Source organism: Leopardus geoffroyi, chromosome B4 (assembly GCF_018350155.1).
Source record: "Leopardus geoffroyi isolate Oge1 chromosome B4, O.geoffroyi_Oge1_pat1.0, whole genome shotgun sequence".
NCBI lineage: Eukaryota > Metazoa > Chordata > Mammalia > Carnivora > Felidae > Leopardus > Leopardus geoffroyi.
The window spans coordinates 78,289,122-78,309,936 of NC_059341.1; the positions used below are offsets into that span (position 1 = coordinate 78,289,122).

General features: G+C 51.9%; 1 protein-coding gene across 7 annotated transcripts in view; it reads right to left on the minus strand.

The window, feature by feature from the left end:
• Positions 1 to 7,654: 7,654 nt before the first annotated feature.
• Positions 7,655 to 20,815, minus strand: part of POU6F1 (POU class 6 homeobox 1) — a 32,389-nt gene continuing 19,228 nt past the window's right edge. For 6 of the 7 annotated variants that reach the window (XM_045465691.1, XM_045465693.1, XM_045465694.1 and 3 more), the window contains 8 exons: positions 20,042 to 20,163; positions 18,906 to 19,131; positions 18,102 to 18,355; positions 17,301 to 17,429; positions 16,469 to 16,672; positions 12,711 to 12,852; positions 11,990 to 12,158; positions 7,655 to 10,966 (listed from right to left, as the gene is read on the minus strand). In XM_045465691.1, coding sequence (XP_045321647.1) covers positions 10,621 to 10,966; positions 11,990 to 12,158; positions 12,711 to 12,852; positions 16,469 to 16,672; positions 17,301 to 17,429; positions 18,102 to 18,355; positions 18,906 to 19,131; positions 20,042 to 20,163 — 1,592 coding nt within the window. In that variant the 3' untranslated portion in view covers positions 7,655 to 10,620. The remainder of the gene's footprint in view (positions 10,967 to 11,989; positions 12,159 to 12,710; positions 12,853 to 16,468; positions 16,673 to 17,300; positions 17,430 to 18,101; positions 18,356 to 18,905; positions 19,132 to 20,041; positions 20,164 to 20,815) is intronic. The other variant, XM_045465696.1, reaches the window with a different exon arrangement.

Sequence of the window (20,815 nt, forward strand, 5' to 3'; positions counted from 1 at the left end):
TCTTGCAATTAGAATTATAATTCAAAGGGTAAGTATTTATGACCCTCATTTTACTAGTAAGGAAAGAAGGCTAATGGGGCTAAATTGCCCACAACTAAGTTACCGTGCCGACTTCAGAGCTGATTCCAAAGTCTGATGATATTTTTCACTATAAAACACTGCCTATATGTGAAAGTATTGGCTCACTGTTGTATTTCATTATTTAACTTTTTACAGTTCGTCCTGAATTGTATATATTTGCCTGCTTCACTAGACTGCGATTTCCTAAATAATAGGAAAGAAATCTTTCTCAGGCTTGTGTTCTACATATCTCCTAGTATAGTTTCTGCATTCAATAGGACTTTTTCTTTTTTTTTTAACGTTTATTTATTTTTGAGACAGAGAGAGACAGAGCATGAACAGGGGAGGGTCAGAGAGAGAGAGAGACACAGAATCGGAAACAGGCTCCAGGCTCTGAGCTGTCAGCACGAGCCCAACGCGGGGCTCGAACTCACGGACCGCGAGATCATGACCTGAGCCGAAGTCGGCCGCCCAACAGACTGAGCCACCCAGGCGCCCCTCAATAGGACTTTTTAAAAATGCTTATTGAGGGGCGCCTAGATAGCTCAGTCATGATCTCATGTTTGGTGAGTTTGAGCCCTGCATGTGGCTAGCACTGACAGTGCAGAGCCTGCTTGGGATTCCCTCTCTCTCCCTCTGCCCCTCCTGCTCTCTCACTCTCTCTCAAAATAAATAAACTTTAAAAATAAATAAGGGCACCTGGGTGGCTCAGTCAGTTAAGCGTCCAACTTTGACTCAGGTCATGATCTCGCGGTTCGTGGGTTCAGGCCCCTGGGTCGGGCTCTGTGCTGACAGCTCAGAGCCTGGAGCCTGCTTCAGATTCTGTGCCTCCCTCTCTCTCTCTGCCCCTCCTCTGCTCGCACTGCCTCTCTGTCTCTCTCAAAAATAAATAAACATTTAAAAAAATTTTTTTTTTAAAAACGTGCCTATGAGTAAAGCAACTGGAACTGGGCTCAGAAGCCAAAAGAGAGATGCCATAATCAAAATTCTTTGTAAACGAACATTAGATCCATGGTAGTATTTTTACATGCCTTTTAGGTGGAACCATGCCTCCTTGAATGACAACTCCATCTCTACATGCATCATCTGGGCAAGTAACTTTAAATCTCTGATGTAATAATGAGAGGCTCATATTTACTGAGCCTTTCCTAAGTGCCAACCCCTGACTAGGTGTCTTATGTACATAATCTCATTTAATTCTCACATCACTCCTGTAAGAAAGGTACCATTATTAGATGCATTTCATAGATCAAGAAACTGAGGCTCAGAAAAATTAATTGACTTGTCCAGGGTCACTCAGCTTGTGAGTGGTGAAGCCTGACTGATCTCACAGTCTGGACATGTAATCATCATGCCACTGTGTCCCTGTGGATGGTTTTAACCTAAAAAAACATCTGCTTCCTACCTAGCCTTCTTTTCAGAGATGCATTTTGAAGCCTGCGGAGGTGAGAACATAAATTTTCAAAAACTGGTCACGTGAAGATAGCTTGAATGAAGCATTTTTTAAAAGTTGATTTATTCATCTTAGAGAGAGAGAGGAGGAGGAAGGGCAGAGAGAGAATTGTAAGCAGGCTCTGCACTGCCAGCACGGAGCCTGACATGGGACTCAAACCCACAAACCGTGAGATCATGACCTGAGTTGACATCAAGAGTCAGACACTTAACCGACTAAGCCACCCAGGTGCCCTGAAGCATTTTTTTTTTTAATCTGCAGAAAAATAGGTGCGCCTGGCTGGCTCAGTCAGTAGAGAATGTGACTCTTGATCTTGGGGTTGGGGGTTCATGCCCCACGTTGGGTGTGGATATTACTTAAAAATAAAATCTTAGGGGCACATGGGTGGCTCAGTCAGTTGAATGGCCAACTCTTGATTTCTGCTCAGGTCATGATCTCACAGTTTGTGAGTTTGAGCCCCATGTCTGGCTGTGTGCTGACCGCTTGGAGCCTGTTTGCGATTGTCTGTCTCCCTTTCTCTCTGCCCCTCTCCTGCTCATGCTCTGTCTCTCTCTTCCGAAAATAAATAAATACACATTTAAAAATGAAATCTTGGGGCGCCTGGGTGGCGCAGTCGGTTAAGCGTCCGACTTCAGCCAGGTCACGAGCTCGCGGTCCCGGAGTTCGAGCCCCGCGTCAGGCTCTGGGCTGATGGCTCGGAGCCTGGAGCCTGTTTCTGATTCTGTGTCTCCCTCTCTCTCTGCCCCTCCCCCGTTCATGCTCTGTCTCTCTCTGTCCCAAAAATAAATAAACATTGAAAAAAAAAATTTTTTTTTAAATAAAAATGAAATCTTAAAAACATGCAGAAAAAGAGCACAAAGTGAATAACTTTAAAATAAAGCAAGGAATATTCATATTAGATGTTTGGAAGAGATCATTGCCATATCCAAGAATCTCGTAGAGCCCTGTCCTCTGGAAAATATTTAGAAAAAGACAGACATGTTCTTCTCAGAAATGCTTGAGCTCAAGTTTAAATTCTGAACCAAAATAAAGACTTCACAAAAGTCCTCCTTGCCACTTACTAATTCTAAAATAAACTGGGTAAGATGAAAAATAATTCCTAAGCTTCCCTCCCAATTGGAATGCAGATCAGCCTTGAGATTTATGTCTGTGAGCCCAGATCCCTCTGTGGGGAAAAGATTTTATTGACTGTTTACCCCTGGAATTCTGTGCCTGGGGGAAATGGACTTTTTCCTTCCTCTCCCTTTCCCAGTGTAACTCAGAGTGAAATTGGAGTGCCAGGGCTAGAAACAGGGATTCCAGGGATAGCCCTGGGAACTCTGCTTCCAAGAAAAGATCACCAGGCGTTCCCCTGGAAATCCAGCACCGCCTATCAATAAACCAAAGTTTGTATGCGTAAATTCATCCCACAACGCAAATCACGGCTCTTACTAGAGATAATAAATATGATTAACTAGAATACCTGTGGCACAGACTTCCAAATTCAGTATTCTGGACCATTTGGGTGGCGTTAAGGCTTATCTGCAAAGGGTTCATTTCTCTAGATTAGGTCCCGAAACAGACACTGTTTAGAATCTAAGGAATTGAAGAGGTTCAGAATGAGCCTCCCCAAAAGGTGCCGCTTTGGCATGTGGACTGCTTTGAGCTGAAGTCAGTCAAGGCCCAAAAGACTCAGGAGAAGCTTTTACTTTACTTTTAACTGCCTAAAATACTTGAGACGGAGTGCCTAGTCCAGGAAGAGAACTATCATCAGAGATAACTACAGAGAATATGAGCTAAGTATGGTAGCTGTGGGAAGCTCAACAGGGCCTGTTTGTTCCGATTCCTTTTTGGCTCCATTGTCTCTGCATCCCGTGGCAAACATTTACTTACCAACTACTTGCTCTTCCCATCTTCCTGTAAATTATCTTCCTCCCCTGTGAAGTCTCAGACCTCTACCCTCATCCCCATAGCTCAGGAGGCCATATAAGCCTCAGTTGCCTGACCACCTGGGGGTCTCATGTTCTTATGGGCCTTCTGTACGTATGCAATTAGATTTCTTTTTCTCCTCTTGGTGTGTTTTGTTGATTTAATTAAGTGACCCACCAAAAGAACCTAAACGGGTAAAGGAAAAGTTCTTCCTCCTCCACAGAACACAGTAGAGCTTACCCTGGATGGTAAACACATGTGGAAATCCTACGAAAATGATCAGGACAGAAAAGCAATTCCCAGGTCCCATCCTGTATAGCATAAGGTTAAGCAGACAGGCTTTAGAAACAGCCTACCTGGGTTCAAGACTTGCTTCTGCAGCACACAAACAAAGCAACCCTAAGTAGGTTCCTCATCTTCTCTGCACTTCAACTCCTTACCTGTAAAATGGGTTTAGGAATCAGCTTGGGTGGCTCAGTTGGTTAAGCATCCGACTTTGGCTCAGGTGAGTTCAAGCCCGGCATCAGGCTCTGCGCTGAGAGCACGGAGTCTGGAGCCTGCTCTGGATTCGGTGTCTCCCTCTCTCTGCCCCTCCCCTGCTTGTGCACGCTCTCTCTCTCTCTCTCTCAAAAATTAAATAAACATTTAAAAAATAAATAATATGGGCATAGTTACTGCTTTACAGAATTATGGTGAGAATTAACTGACAAAATGCATGTTAAGTACTTAGAACAGTACCTAGCACATAGTGATCAGTATTATTATGACTGATAAAAAGGGGACCCTAGCACCTGTCCTGCCTACTTCTCAAGACAAATCAATTCTCTCAGAGGCTTGAGGGCTCAAGCTTCTGGATCAGCACCTGTCCATCCCCTAGTCTTCCCTTCTCATTCATTTACTGAAGTCAGAGTCTCTATTGCTGGGTTCCCCAGGCAATTATTGGGCATTTTGCTTTAGATAACAGGAAGAAACCATTATCCGGGCAGGCTTTGTTGAGGGACTGACCACCTAGGTTTAACTCTTCACATCTTCCCACATCCCACCCTGACAAGCCCATGAGCTCCAGTCTGGCTTCTTTGAAGGAGTGTAGTTGAGAGAAAAAGAAATCAAAAGCTTTCACAGCCATGCAGCTCCCAACAACTTCAGGTTGTGATCTGTATCCAGAAACCAGCGCAATCTTCTCCAGTCCATAAAAGACCAGTTCTCCCTTCACAGCAGTCCTTAGCACGGTGGACAGCTGCAATATGATGATTTATAAGAAATTTACATATATATATATATATATATATATATATATATATAACCAAAATATATTTCTCATACATATTTGGCCTTCATCCATAGTTCCTGGCTCACAGTCCCCAAAACCCTTGGAATTTCCTGAGCAATAGGGCTATGGGAGCACAGCATCTTTTGCGATATTTGGTCTGTCTTCAGTTCCTGAAAATGCTTCAGAGCCATGAAGGTAAAATGAGTGTCTTATTGTTCATAACAACCTCCTTTCCACCACAACTGGGTTTGTTGACAAAGGTGGCTTTGGGGGCGCCTGGGTGGCTCGGTCGGTTAAGTGTCTGACTTCCGTTCAGGTCATGATCTCGCAGTTCGTGAGTTCGAGCCCCGTGTCGGGCTCTGTGCTGACAGCTCAGAGCCTGGAGCTCACTTCAGATTCTGTGGCTCCCTCTCTCTCTGCGCCTCCCCCCGCTCACACTCTCTTTCTCTCTCAAAAATAAATAAACATTAAAAATAAATAAAAATAAATAAAAAACAAAGTTAGCTTTGGGAAAGCACTTACGGATGGGGGCTGCTTCCCAGGGTAACTAACCATGAATAGTGGGTTGGAACTTTCAGTCCCACCTCCTGATTTCAGGGAAAGGGAGAGGGGCTACATTTTGAATCAATCACCAATGGCCAATGAGTTAATCAACCATGTCTATGTAATGAAGCCTCCATAAAAACCCCAAAGGAAGGAGTTCAGAGAGTTTCCAGGTTGGGGAACAGAACTGTTCCATGTGCCACCATGCCAGGGTCCCAAGCTCCAAGAACACAAAAGCTCCTTTGTTCAGGACATCACCATGTGTATCTCTTCACAGGGCTGTTGATTTGTATCACTTATTCTAGTGAGTAAATGGGTTTCCCTGAGTTCTATGAGCCATTCAAGTAAATTCATTGAACTCCAAGAGAGGGTCATGGGAACGTCTAATTTACAGCCAGTTGGTCAGAAGTGTAGGTAACAACCTATACTCACAGTTGGCATCCTGAGCTGGAAGGGGGTTGTTGGAGCCTCCGATTTATAGCTGGTCATTCAGAAACACAGGTAACAGCCTGGACTTGTGATGGTGGTTGAAGTGGAGGGTGGTCTTGTGGGACGGAGCCTTTTACCTGTGGAATCTGATGCTATCTTCAGGTGGATGAATTCTTGAGTTGAATTCTCGGATACCTTGTTGGTGTCCGAGATTGCTCATTGGTGTGGGGAAGCCTCCACACACACATCAGAACTGGGTCCAGGAGGGGCGCCTGGGTGGCTCAGTCGGTTGAGCGACTGACTTCGGTTCGGGTCATGATCTCACGGTTTGTGAGTTCAAGCCCCATGTCGGGCTCTGTGCTGACAGCTCGGAACCTGGAGCCTGCTTCGGATTCTGTGTCTCCCTCTCTCTCTGCCCCTTCCCCACTAATGCTCTGTCTCTCTCTGGCTCAGAAATAAATAAACGTAAAAAAAAAAAAATTAAAAAAAAAAAATAATAAAGAACTGTGTCCAGGAACCCAAAAGAACATCCCAGGAATAGAAACTCCAGTCCCTCCACAAACCCACCCCTCTTCCTTGTAGGCTGTCCTGGGCCAACTGTCCGGAACCACATTCAGCTGGTTTAAGCCAGAGATATCAGCTTCCATTGACTGTTCTGGTGGTAGCTGCCTTTCCCAGGTCAAGGCCAGTTGTTGGCCAGATTCCATTCACTCCCCCATAGCACAGTCTAAACCCTGCATGGCTAAGCAGAATCCTCTGTTTCTGTACCTGCTTTCTCCCAGTTGCATGAAGTCAATGACTTAGCTCTTATTATTTTCTTGAAGGAGAGGACAGGAAATACATTCAGTCATCTATCGGACATTTGTCAAGGACCTGTTGTGTGTCCCTGACCTGGATACTGAGGAATCCCAGCCTAGTGTGGACAGCTAACATTAGGGTTATGACATCTATGCAGAAGTGTTGGCTTCTATTTGACTTTTCTGCCCCATCGTTTCAGAGTGCTGTAAAGCTTCTCTGGCCCCTGAGCCTTACATCAGAATATTGGACACCTATTGTCCCTTGGGTGGAGGTAGGGTGGTAGAACACAATCTAGAATGAAGCACACTGCCTGGCTCGGGGATGTTAATCGGATGGAATCAAAGGTGATGCCTTGCTCTCACCTGTTTCGATTATGGAGCCCAGACCTTATCCATACCAGGTAGGTGGAAGAGGAAGGAGGAAGGGCTGCAGGGGTGCATGGCACGAAGCCAACTCCTAGGAGGTAGACAAGTAAAGAGGGGGGCCCTTATTATAGCCGTGCTCTCCTTGCTCTAAGCTCAAGTGGCAGGCCTTAACATTTGTAGGCCTGAGCAACAACACAAATGAAGATCCACTTACCATGTAGCTAAATTTGTATTAAGACAAGCTAATTGCGGATGATCTAGCCTTCTATCACGACAAGCATACCTTCATCATCACCTGGAAGGCCAGGTTTGAATTTAGACTTCTAGCACTCCTTGAAGTGCTAGACTTCAAGTTCTGTGCTAGAATGTTCCCCAGTCTTGGTCCCCAGCCCACTACTTGCCTTCTCTCCCCGGGTGGCAGACGCACCTCACACTGCAAAGGGCTTTGTATATACTTATCAACACTCCAGCTTGCATATCCAAACTCCATCCCCCCAGCTCTCCAACAGAGAGCTGTCCCTTGGTCATCTCTCAGGGCTAGGAATGTGCACAGTCTATCGGGACTCAGAGAAAAGGGGAGGGAAAGTGGGCTTTGCAGGGAATTCTGGGGTCCTACGCGGAGAAAGGGTGCATCCCCTTGACCTGCATTCCATGGGGAGGGTCATGGCAGGGCCTTGTGAAGTGATAGTCCCGGGCACTGGGTCTCGCCCTCTTGCAGTGGGATTTTCCAGGCTCTGAGCTCTGATAGCAAAGGCAGCTCCCAGATCCTTCTCTGGCCTCTCCCTATCAGCCCCACCCTGAGAGGCGAAGGATAAACGAACAGACCAGTACAAAAGAAAAATACTGTTTATTCCACACAACTACATCCCCATTTTCCCCTCCCCACCCCTCACTCCAGCCCTCAGCAGGCTTTGCCCATGTCAGGGAATAGTCAGAACCTCAGTGTCAGAGCCTGGCTTATGAGACAGGAAGCGAATCTAGGCATAGGAAGGTGATTGGGTTTCCAAGGACACAAAAACGTCAGGGACTCTCATTCCAAATTCAAGTGTGTTCCACAGTCCATTTGGCCAAATTCTTTCCCGGGCCCCCGCTAGATAAAATGCTATGGATAGTGCAGGGTCACAGACCCCAGCTGACTCACCAGGCCATAGAAATTTTGGTCTTCTCTCATTTTAAAACAAAGCAAACAATGCCACACACAGACAGTTAAATCACTTCTGCCCTTTCTCCTGCCTTTCCATGGCAAAGGAGCCACTGAGCTCTGGGTTATGTTCAGAAAGGTGCTTTCAAAACAAAATTCATATCGACACCCCTCAGAACCTGATGCCTATCAGAAGCAAAACAGAAAACCCACCTCTGGTGGAGATAGCTGTTCCCCAAGGGCTCTACAGTGGGGGGTGGGGGGGGGGGTGGGGAGCGCGAGCAGAGACAGCAGGCCTGTGAGCTCTGCCTTGGGCACTCTTCAGGGACGCTCTGCACCCCGTGCCTGGGGACTTCAGCCTGCAAAAATTCTGCCCCTGGTATCCTTCCTCCGAAAGACCTACTCATCCTTCCCGCAGAGGAGAAAATGGTGTCGTTCTAACCCAGCCCCGGGAAGACAGATTTAGACAAGGGAGGAGCTGAGAAAGCGTGGCCAGGCCTGATTTAGACCAGGACTTCATTATCTTCTTTTCACAGACCAGGACAGATGGTATTCTCCTGCATATCTACTGCCACGGACACACCCTGGATTATATGCTACTCCCAGGGCTCCAGCTGTGACCCACTTGTCTCTCTCAAAAAAAGAAAGCCTGTCTGAACACAAGTGTTTGCGGGTGCAAGCCTACCTCTCTCATTTATTGACGTGTAAGTCACTGAATCCTTCACAGACGCCAGCAGCCTGGGTCTTCTTACTGAAAACTTGTTTACGACGCCCGTCCCGAGTGAGCCCCTCATCTCGTTGACACAGGCGGATAACCCTAAACTTGAACGTGAAGCCTCCCCCTTGGAGACGTATCCTCTCCCGGGAGGCTTGGGGCAGGCAGGGTGCCCGCCTGCTTCCTCGTTCCCACCACACTCTGGAAAGTTGGGGCGGTCCGAACGCACTGGGGCAGGAGTGTGTGCGTACGTAGGGGGTTTGGGGGAAAATCTGACACACAACCGTCCTCTCACTGGCAGGGCCGCCAAGAGGGTGGCCACTCTGGCATTGTAGGGCCTGACAGGGACCAGCTGTAGGCAGGAAAGGGAACACCACAAGCCAGAGGAAGCTCGACCAGGAGGGGACTCTGTGCCGGTGACCAGTGGGGTAGGGCTGTGCCCTCGCCTGGCAGCCATTTTGTCAGGGTAGATCCCGTGAGGTGCCGTGGAGGGCAGCTGCTGATCTGGCTCTGTGACTTGTGGCCCTTGGACACGGTCTACACGGTGAGTCTAGGTTCACCTAAGCACACCTCTTAGTGCTCGCCCGACCTCCTGGAGTAACATACTGAGTTCCAGGGGCCGTCCAGCCACAGCGAGGCTGGGAAACTCACTGAGCAGCTTGGATGGGGTGCCCGCCTTCAGTGTGCCATCTTTGTCCTCTCTGTAGGCAAGACCCGTCCTGCTTCGGGGGTATTCTTGACTCAGAGGAGCTCTGGCAGGCAGGGGTGGGGAGGACTGTTTGCACAAACACGTGGTGTAAGACTCCAGACAAAACAAGATTTCTCCTCCAGTATCCAAGGCTCAAAGTCACCAAGAAAATTAGAGTTAAGTCACCTTCCACAAGAGACTTTCTTGGGCTGCCATCCATTCTTCCTGGATGGTGGCCTTTTCCCCAGGGCCTTGCTGTCTGGTTTAGGGTTTCGTGTGCCCCTCTGACAAGGCCCAGCACAGGGTTAGGGGTGAGTGGGAGGACAAGAGAAAGAGTCAGCATTCCTTTCATTTCTCTTCGGGGTGCTGCGAGCTTGGGCAGTGGGATTTTCCAGGCTGCCGGTTCTTTAACCCTCACGGTCTAGTGAGGGAGAGAGCCACGGGCAGAGTTTAGATTAAAATCTGGAAGGATGGGTTCATCTATTGAGTTCCCAACCTGCCGTAGACCCAGGTCAACTCCAGGACGGCCAGAGTTCAAAGCTGCTTCCTTCCAACCTGGGTCACAAATGAACAGGTTCTGCTTTAGTGCAATTTCCCCCCAAAGGAAGCAGGGATCACATGTTCTGGCCCCAGGGCTGCGAGAACCTTCTGACCGCGAGGGCAAGGCAGACACTGAGCCTGACCTGCTGAGCAGCTCGTCACACTTTTCGGAACTGTGCCCCTTGGGTCCTTTCGGGGACAGGGTGCCTGCAGGCAAAGGGTGGGAGTTGAGGCTGTGGTTCCGCTGTGCGAGCTGCTGCACCTGCGACACTTCCACAGAGGAGCACAGGGGAAGGGAGGGTGGAGAGAGAAGCCATCAAAGACAAGAGCTAAGGGTCAGTGGTACTTAGGGGCTGCCGCAGCCCTGCCCCAAAGGCGGGGAGCTTCTGGTTCCCAACCAGAATTCACCCTTCGAAAACCACCTTCGCAAAGTGCTTCTTTAAGTGACACCACTTAATGGAAGGGTCCCTTGGCGTGACCGGCCCGGAGCCTGGAGCTCTCAGGTGGGCCCCCTCTGCCCTCCCCGTGATGTGAGCTACGTGGAGGAGAGGAGGGAGGCAGTGAACGCACATGCACACAGTGGAGTCTCACGACCCCAGGACAAGCGCAGCCGCACGTGGCAGAACGACAGGTGCCGTCACAGCAGTGGCTGCAGCCAGGGGCCAAGGGAAAAGTACAAAGTGCTGGAACACAGGGCCGGGGGCGGAGCCCTAAGGGATCTGAAAGACATTCAGCTTGCTGGTGTTCTTGAGCGTCTGGCGCCGATTGCAGAACCAGACGCGCACGACCTCCCGGTCGTAGTTGAGCTCCTTAGCGATCTCGGTGATCTCCTGGCCTGTGGGCAGCGGGTTCTTCTCGAAGTAGGCATTCAGAGCCTCTATGGCCTGGGGGGTGAAGGAGGTGCGGCGTTTGCGTTTCTTGGAGGGCTCCCCTCCCACGAACTCCATCAGGTTCTGCTGCCCTTCCTGGTTCCGGAGTTCGGCTTCATTCAGCCACTTTTCCAGCACTGGCTTCAGCTTCTGGGCACTCTTGGGTGTGATATCCAGCTTCTCAAATCTGTGGGTGACCCAAGCCCGGGAAGGGACAGTGAGAATGCCTTACTCCCCACCCTGGGGTGTGAGTCCTCTCCACGAGGGGTTGCCCCTCTGAGGACTGGTGGGACCGTACTAAATGGTCCCCTCACCGCCCCCATCGAGACCACCCTGGCTCAGCCAAGCCCAGACTCCGCAGACGATCCCGTAAGCCAGGTCACAAAAGGGAGACCATTCCCACAGCCTCAGTTCAGTGGCGCAACGGTAACAGTGCAGCTGCTGTCTGAACAACTCTTCTAGAACGTTCACACCCAAATGAGCGAGGTCCTTTGAGGAGTTATCCTAAGAGGACTTCAGAGATGGCACTTGGATGTCACAAGTGCCATCTCCTCCGATTTCGTCTCACAGTAGTGACACTGAGTCAGACCGCTCTTCCTGGCCGAGCCCGGATGCAACTACAGAACTGCCAGCGTGACACCTGGTCTAGCGGTCACTCTTGTCTAATCTGGGAGCTGGCAGGCACCTTTCGGCCATCCCTGAGCCATGCGCTCATTCCTGTTTGCCACGCTTTGCCCTCCTTCGATACTGGCATCAGAACCAGTCTGAACGCCGCACACAGAAAAATCAGCTACATCGCTTTATAGTCATGCCTTGGGAGGAAGGGGGTGGGAGCATAACAGCGGGGAGGGTGGGTTGCGGTGGACGGCTAAGTCAGAACGGAAGTTCCCACTTTTGTGACCAACGGCATAAGCTGTAGCCTTTCCCTGTAGGGTTCCTGAATGGGTTAGGGTCTTAGGTTCCCCCCAATGAAAGACCACATACATGCTCAGGATTGAAGAACAAACTTGAGAGGGCCCTCAGACGGACTGGATCAGCCTCTGGCCACTCTAGGTGTTCCCGTCTACCCTTGGAACAACCTTCCTGGTCTGGAAGGAGGCAGGAGCAAGAGAGAATATGGAAAGGAGCCATGCACCTGGGTCCCAATGAGTGCTTAGTGCCATCAAATGCCTGAACCGGCCTTGACCTTGTCCAGAACAGCCTTACTCACCGGCAGATGGCTGACTGGCTGTAGGCTGGGCCTTCCGTTGCAGTCAGAGCTTGGCCCACCTGAGTCTGTGTGAGGCCCAAGGACAGCCGCCGGATCTTAAAGTTCTTGGCAAACTCCCGGATCTCTTCCAAGTTGATTCCGTCCTCATCCAGGCTTGGGGTATGCGGCTCTAGGTCAGAGGAAGGGACCAGGGGTGAGTGTGTAAGACGGATGATAGCCCTCCTTACCTAGCTCATTGGCCTGGCCTGGTGAAGCAGTGAGGGATGAAGACATTTGACAAAAGGCCCATATACCCTTAACACCTTCACCGCCCCTGTTCCCAAAGCAAACAAAACTTGAGGAAAAGGGGCCTGGACTAACCTGTCTGAAAGTAGGGGTCTCTTTTCTAGTTCTTCCAGCTCCAGCGGCTTACCCTCCCCCATTCTCCCCGCTCCTGGCCCCAAGCAGAGCTGAGCCACCCACATTCCTCAAATACTGGGTGAGAGACCAAACGAGAGACAGCCCATGGATTGGCTTCTTGAGGAAGTGGCCTCCACTGTCATCATGCCTAGAATCCAGCTCAGCAGGAATGGGAATAAGAAAGCCAATGCCTGGTAGCGGGCCTTTGCCCTTCCCCTTTGGACACTAGAAAGTTTATTAAGGAGAGCAGCATCTAAAGGGGCTGGGGAATCCGAATACATGCCTCTCCTCTTCTCTACAACCTTTTTCAGGAGTCACTTACTGGATACCAACTGGCTGACAGTAGGGGTCTCAGAGCAGGTGATTGGAATGGGAGCAGAGGCAGATGGCTTGGCCGCCGGGGCTGGGCTGGTGATGACCACCGCTGGCTGCGGCACGGCTGGCGTGGGCTGGATGGGCTGGACCTGGGAGAAGAGAGCCAATGAGACGCTACTGCCCACCTGCCTGGCTCAGGGGGCGGGAGTCCCTGCACGGGCCACATGAAAATGGGCATGAAATCCTCACTCCCCCAGCACACTCCTACCCGTGCCCCATCACAAAGCAAGACTAGAAGCTTCTTATTACACCCACCCAACGACAGTGACCTCTGAAGTAAGGACAGCAACATGCCCCACCAAGTTGGAGCCTCGCAGCCGCCCGTGACACAGGCAGGTCAGAGGCTCCGAAAGGTTCAGTACAGTTGTTCAAAGCCCAACAGGTGTCCACCCTTGAGATAACTGCTCTCAAACCTTTTCCCTCAGAACAGAAACCTACACTTGATTCTAGAGGCTCCCAGGCCCCAAATGTCCATTAACAGGGAACTGGCAAATGACTCTGGGGACCTTTTTACAATGACATTCTGTGCAGCTACTAAAAAGAATACAGTGGGGCGCCCGGGTGGTTTAGTCGGTTAAGTGTCCGTGATTGCAGCTCAGGTCATGATCTCACGGTCCGTGAGTTCGAGCCCCGCGTCGGGCTCTGTGCTGACAGCTCAGGGCCTGCAGCCTGCTTCAGATTCTGTGTCTCCCTCTCTCTCTGCTCTTCTCTGCTCACGCACTGTCTCTCTTTCTCACGTATAACATTAAAAAAAAAAAAGTACGCAGTTAATCTCTTAATTAACCGACATGGAAGGAGCTCTGGGTCACAGTGCTAAGTGGAAGAAAAGATAAAGTGAAAACAATTTTTATAGAATAACTCCTATAAGGGGCGCCTGGGTGGCGCAGTCGGTTAAGCGTCCGACTTCAGCCAGGTCACGATCTCGCGGTCCGTGAGTTCGAGCCCCGCATCAGGATCTGGGCTGATGGCTCAGAGCCTGGAGCCTGTTTCCGATTCTGTGTCTCCCTCTCTCTCTGCCCCTCCCCGGTTCATGCTCTGTCTCTCTCTGTCCCAAAAATAAATAAACGTTGAAAAAAAAAAATTTAGAATAACTCCTATAAAAAATACATATGAATTTCCAGGAAAAACAAAATCTTGAGACATATAAAGCAAGTTGTCTACATCAGCTATCTCTGGGGGTGGACTGGTAAGAGATTTTTGCTTTTTTCCATTACACATAATATTGGAATTTTTATAAAAAGTGTGTGTCAGGGTGCCTGAGTGGTTCAGTCAGTTGAGCGTCCGACCTCGGCTCAGGTCGTGATCTCAAGGCCCGTGAGTTCAAGCCCCACGTCTGGCTCTGTGCTGACAGCTCAGAGCCTGGAGCCTGCCTCGGATTGTGTCTTCCTCTCTCTGCCCCTTTCCTGCTTATGCTCTGTTTCTCAGCCTCTCAAAAATAAATACACATTAAAAAAAATTTTTTTTAAGTGTGTATCATATTTATCATCAGGAGAAACTATAAATATATCAAAGCAGTATTTTTAGTATGAATTTTTAAAGTGAAAACCCGCAGCGTGGGGCTAGAACTCAAAACCCCGAGATCAAGAGTCGCATGCTCTACTTACTGACTGAGCCAGCCAGGCACCCCAGGATGATTGTTTTTATTTTATTTATTTATTTTTTTTCTTTTCTTTAAAAATTTTTTTTTTCAACGTTTATTTATTTTTGGGACAGAGAGAGACAGAGCATGAACGGGGGAGGGGCAGAGAGAGAGGGAGACACAGAATCGGAAACAGGCTCCAGGCTCTGAGCCATCAGCCCAGAGCCCGACGCGGGGCTCGAACTCGCAGACCGCGAGATCGTGACCTGGCTGAAGTCGGACGCTTAACCGACTGCACCACCCAGGCGCCCCAGGATGATTGTTTTTAAAAGCTTCCTGACGGGGCGCCTGGGTGGCTCAGTCGGTGGAGCGTTTGGCTCTTGGTTTGGGCTCAGGTCATGGTCTCACAGTTTCATGAGTTCGAGCCCGGCGGCCAGCTCCATGCTGGCAGTGTGGAGACTGCTTGGGCTTCTCTCTCTCCCTCTCTCTCTTCCCCCTTCTCTCTGCCCCTCCCCCACGCGCACTGTCCCCGTCTCTCTCAAAATAAATAAATAAATAAATGTTAAATAATAACAATAAAAAAATAAAACAACTTCCTGGAAAGTGCACATTTCTCTAGGATGGGTCCTATTCCCTGGATTCTACCCTTTGGTAGCTCTCAAGCCCAGTCCCTCTTCCTCCCCAGGGACTTAGCCTTAGTTCAGGGCTCCTGGTTTCTTGGTAGAACTGTTTCAGCTGCCTCCTAACAGGTGACAAGGACTCAAGTCTCACCACAGTTCAGTTCTTGGCTCCACCTGGATAACAGGTAACTTTTTTTAACGTTTATTTATTTTTGAGACAGAGAGAGACAGAGCATGAACAGGGGAGGGGCAGAGAGAGAGAGGGAGACACAGAATCTGAAAGGGGCTCCAGGCTCTGAGCTGTCAGCACAGAGCCCGACGCGGGGCTCGAACTCACGGACCGTGAGATCATGACCTGAGCCGAAGTCGGACGCTTAACCGACCGAGCCACCCAGGCGCCCCGGTAATTTTTTTTTAATACGCATCTAATTAGCCACTTCCCTTCCATGACTCTCAGCTCCATAATAACAGTGATAAAATAAAAGCACCGTTTTTTTCCAGTGCTCCCTGCGTACCAGAGTGTTACCTGTCTTACGCGTGATATATCCATTAACGTTCATAACCTTCTGAGGTTGGTACTCTGATAATCTCCATTTTACAGATGAGGCTAGGAGGTTATTCACAAAGCCTGGAAGCGGCATGCTGCATTTGAGAGCCAAGGCCTCAACCTCGCCCGAGAACTTGCTAGAAATGCAAATTCTGGAGTGCCACTTCAGAACTTCTGAACAAGAAACTCCAAGGGTGGGGGGACGTGTGTGCGTCGGGACTCTGCATTCCAGCTGTCCTTCAGGGGCTTCTGACACACAACTCTGGGAACCCCTGCTCTGACACCTTCTAATTCCTGCAATTACAGTAAAGGGGGGGACCCACTCTCCCGCCCACCTCATCCCTTTAGATTAGTGCCGCGTCCCTTCTCTACGAAGCTTTGCTGAATTCCCCAGTCGGTCCAGAACTCCCTTCTCGGGGTCCCTACAGCAGCTTGTCACGTCCCTGTCACAGTCTTTGTCACTCTGGCTTGCAACTGTCTCCAGCAGTGGGCCACCTAAGGCTAGGAAAGGCATCTTACTCGTCCCTAGATCTACAGCACCTGGAGTATACTAGGCACTCAAAAACTGCTCCTGGAATGAACAAATAAAGGAATAATCAAAGCCACAGTGCAAGTGAAGGGGTGAGGCGGAGGGGATGCCGAGTCACCTCCCTGGGCTTTCCTGGCAATCGGTTCACCCTGGAGCCGATCAAGGCTCAGTTTGCTTTGACTACCTCCCTGGCCCTTTCAGCATGGCACTGGCCTCTGAGGGCACATACACTTGTTTTTGGGGTGGGGGGGTGGGGGGGGAGTGCTCTGTCCCTGAACAGAGTATGTGGGGCCTTCTACTCTGGGATTTCCTCTCACTTTGGGGAGGTACTCTGTGTGCCAGGGGCTTCAGAAAATAGTCTTGTCCTGCCCTGCAGTCTTGAGGGAGGCACCCCCCCACCCCTGCCCTCATCCCAGCCCAGCCCTTGTACCTCACTCTTAGCAGGGGACTCAGGCGTGCTTGCCTTCCGGACAGCCACGGGCGGAGGCAGGGGGCTGCTGGCCAGGGTCGCGATCACCTGGCCCTGGGCATTCAACAACAGCTGGGGTGTCACAGCCTGGACCTGCAGGCTTTGGGCTGGTGCTGGGGCTGCCACACTAGCCGAGTTCACTACCCACGGAAGTGCTCCAATAACCTGGAGGAAACAAGGCAGGGACCCCAGGTGTGAGGCCAGCGTCCAGTTTTACCCCCAACCCAAATCCCCACGTGGGCAGGGGAAGGGACCTCAACAAATCGTTGAACCCTTCCGGACCTCAGTTCCCTCATCGATAAAGCTGTTTCCTTTATTCTATCCCCGGAGCTGAGGTGCAGGAAGAATAGGTCTGCATGTGATTCACACAGCCCTGGATGCGAAGCCCTGCCCTGCCCTGCCACATTTTATTGGGTGGCTTACTTTCTCTGAACCTCGGCCTTCTCCCCCCCGGAAAAATGGGAATGAAAATCCCCACCTAACAGACCTGTACTCAAAATGAGGTGAGATAATGTGAGAGAGCACCTAACACAGAGCCTGGTCACAAAGTGGGTGCTCCACGAAGGAAAACCCCAGAGTACAGTGAGCACCGATAGGCTGGGGTGGAGGTGAGGCCCCTGCCGGGGCTCAGCATCAGCAGAGAGCTGCCACACGAGAGATGAACGGCAGCGTGGCACCCTGTCCGAGTTTCTAGGACCCTCAGCCCAAGTCCCGGCCACCCCCCCCCCCCCCCCCCCCCCCCAGGCAGCCTCACCGCAGCCCTCAACCCTCAGCCCTGGCTTCGACCACTTGCCTGTCCCTGAGCGTTGGTGAGGATCTGACTGCTGATCCCTGGCATGCTGGGAATGGCGTTGGCAATGACCGGAGTGGTAGTGAGGGAGCCTAGGATCTGGGTCTGTCCCCCGAGGGAAGCAGCACTGATCTGTGGGTGGAGAAAGAGCCTTGCTCAGAGGCCACTAGAGGTGAGAAAGAGCCCAAGGCAGAGAGGAAAAGGCTGAGCGCTTTGGGGTGGGGAGATACGGATGCTGGGCAGGTGTGAATGTGGGCTGCAGGCCTATGTCCACCAGCTGAATGGCATCGAGGGCCAGGGGCTGCGGGGAAGGGGGAGGGGCACCACCACGGAAGAGTAACTCCGGCTAATCTTTCAGGCCAGGCCCAGGAGGACAGAAGGCCAGACTGGAGGGGCCGATGTGAATCTAGTCACATCCAACAGATCCACTGCCCGAGCCGGGAGCCACACCGGACAGACATGGGCACGGGGCTGTGAGCCTCCAGCTCCACCTTAGTTACAGCTCACGAGTTTGCAATCCCCAGACATCATCCCACCCTCCAAGGCCGGTCCAGTGGTTCAGGTTCTGGAGAATTTTCCCAGCCCTCTTGGCGGAGATTGTCTGCTCTTGTCTGGGATGGATGGGCTGGCAGATGCAAGGAGAAGGCCTCAGAGGGAGCCATCTCTGCGGATGTGTTGGAAAAGAGCCGTTTTCGGGGGGGCTGGTCCTCCACCTCCTTCCTCCCCTGTGGGAAGGGCCAGTTCCACCCTTGGCCCGAGATTCGGTCCATCCCTGGTCAGCCCTGGGTGAGGGCAGCAGCTTACAATTCCTGGACTCAGTGCGAAGCCTGCAGGCTGGACGGTGATCTGTGGGGGGGTGTCCACTGGCTTGGGGACGGGGGCAGTAGCGGTGGCAGCGGTGGGCTGCGGTAGAATGGCCGGCGTGGTCTGCAGCAGCGGCTGGGTCTGGAACAGCGTCTGGGGCTGGGCCGCTGGCCGGGGCTGCGTGGGCGAGGAGGCCTGTACCGGCGGGACAGCTTGTACGGGTGTCGGGAGAGCGGCGTTCAGCACGGCAGCTGCTACGGAGCAAGGCAGAGACAGAGGCGCTCAAATGCCTAGCCGCAGCCCAGAGCGGCTCCAATCCCAAGGGATCTGGCCCAAGAATGAGAGGGGGGTTGGGACAGCGGGGCAGAGGGGACAGGCAGCCGTGATTCCCTTGATCCTTGCAGGGGCAGCGCGTGGCAGCATCTCTCATCCCCCCCTCCCTCGGGCCTGCTGGAGACGCGTAGGTTCCAAAGCAGAAGCGGAATCTTCTTGCGGTGGTCCTTCTTAGGAGGCCGGTCGTGGGGCGAGCTCTGGCGCGGTGGGGGGGTGGGGGGAGGGGGGCAGTCTCGGTTGGCTGGAGTGAGAGAGGCCCGCTGGGCCGGCTCGGTGTCATGGCCTAGAGTCCCGAGGTGGTGCAGCAGCTCTGTGGCGGGGTGCCTGGGACACCGGATCCGGACTCCAGGGCTGTTGCCCCGGTGGGCCGCGTGTTCTGAGTCCAGCATGGCAAGCACACGTGCAGGGACAGTAGTGTAGGGTGGTGGGGTCCTGGGGAGGTGGTGCAGTCCTGGGGAGAGTTGCCGTTACCTTGCAGACCGGCTAAAGGTGGCTTGAAAATTCCCCCCGTAGGAGAAGCAGCTGTCAGTCCTGGGAGGGCAGCCACGGTTGCTGTAGGAATTGTCCACACGGCCAGCCCCTGCTGACCAGCCACTTGACCTGCAATACTGATGGGGATAAGAAGAGGTTGAGTAACTGCCCCTGCTGGAACCATAACTCCTGTCAGAACTGTGGCTAAGTTTTCCTGAGTCAAGACCTGCAAAAGCAAACAAGATTTCAAAAAGAAAAGAAAAAATAAAAAATCAACATTGACAGCGCAAACACCAGGTCTCTCAGACCCAGTTGAGCACAAACAAAGCATTCTGAGGGCGGTGGGGAAAAGGCCGGTGAGGGTGGGGAAGAGACCAGCCCTAGCCGGAGGCCTGACCCCGAGGGGGTGCCTGGACCAGACTATCCTGCCTGCAGAGAAGCTGCCTGAACCGGAGACGAGGGCCTGGCCCCACTCACGGGACCGCAGAGGGTGTGCCGGCCTCCTCCACCACAGTCTGCTGCCTCCCAGGCCTTCCCTGGGCCCTGGCCCACACGACCAATGCTTTGTGGCCGTCGGGAAGCAGGGGGCGGGGGCTGGTGGAACCAGGAGATCAAGGACCTACAGAGGCTTCTGGGAAGCTCTGACGGAGGATACCCCGCTGGATGCCTTGCAGATCTGTGCATGTAGCAAAAGGTCACAGGGAACTCAGCACAGCCGGGGGACCCGGGAGGCAGCTTCTCGCGGCGCTGGGGCGGCCCCCTGGCTCTAAATGAGGACTCTGAACGATCCATTAACTCTTCCAGGCATCTCCTGGAGGGGCTAACAAGGCTATTCACTCATTTAGTCATTAGATAAACAGAGATGCCTGTGGCATGAAAGAGTTAACGTTATCTCTACAATCTTTGCTGGACCCAAGAATATTAGTTGGCAAAGACAGATCTAATCTTCCCAGTGGGCCTGATCTGGGGTGGGGGAGAGGCCAGGGGTGCCCAGGAAGGGATTCCCTCCTTCAAGCCACAGCCCCTTCCCTGTTCTGCCCCGAGAAATCCCCAGATCCCATGGCCACCCCACACTGGCTGTCCCATGCTTTGCTCCTGCCCAGGGCCCTCTGTTCAGCTCCCCGGGGGGCCCTTACCTGGGGGGCAGCTTGTACAGCCAGTGGCGTCAGGGTCTGCGATGCCTGAGGCTGGCTTGGGGCTTGGCTGAAGGTGGCAACCGCAGGGGCAGGGCTCGGAGGGATCCCCGGGAGAGACTTCACTTCATGTGGCATTGAGAGAAAGGACAAGGAATGAGCCCGGTGTGAGTGGAGGGGTCACTGGAGTAGAACATCTGGTTGCAGTTTGGAGTGCTAAGTTCTCAGGCCTACATTGTTTTTCTGCATAACCCAAGGCCAATCACCAGCCTTCCCTGGCCCAGGAGGCAGCTTCCCAAATGCTACCGGTAGTGAGAATGGAAGGATGGGGGACCCTGTGCCAGACCTGAAAGGTGGGCTACCCTCTTCCCACATCTAGTTGAAGAAGATGCAGGCCTATGCACAGTTGCCTATCAAGTCTCCCATTTCCTGGCTCCATAGGACATGGTGACCTATCACATAATCAGTAAAGGGGCCCTAAGCAAACGTGTGTCAGGGAAGGAAGGAGCTAGAATTGATGGGAGCAACTTCCCTTGACTCATCCAGCAACTGAATCATTGTTACACCACCTGCAGGTGACTTTGTGGATGCAGGTGCTAGCTTGGGGAAGGGGCAAAGATTCCTGTCGGGTGAGGTCCTTGAAGTGACAGTCCCTGAAAACTGGACAGGTCTTTGCCACACTCCAGAACACAGGGGCATTCCAGGCCAGGCAGCTTTTTTCTGCCAGGGCCTGCGGTCTGAAGTCCAGCTGAGAAGCCTCACTGAGCTTCCAAAAGA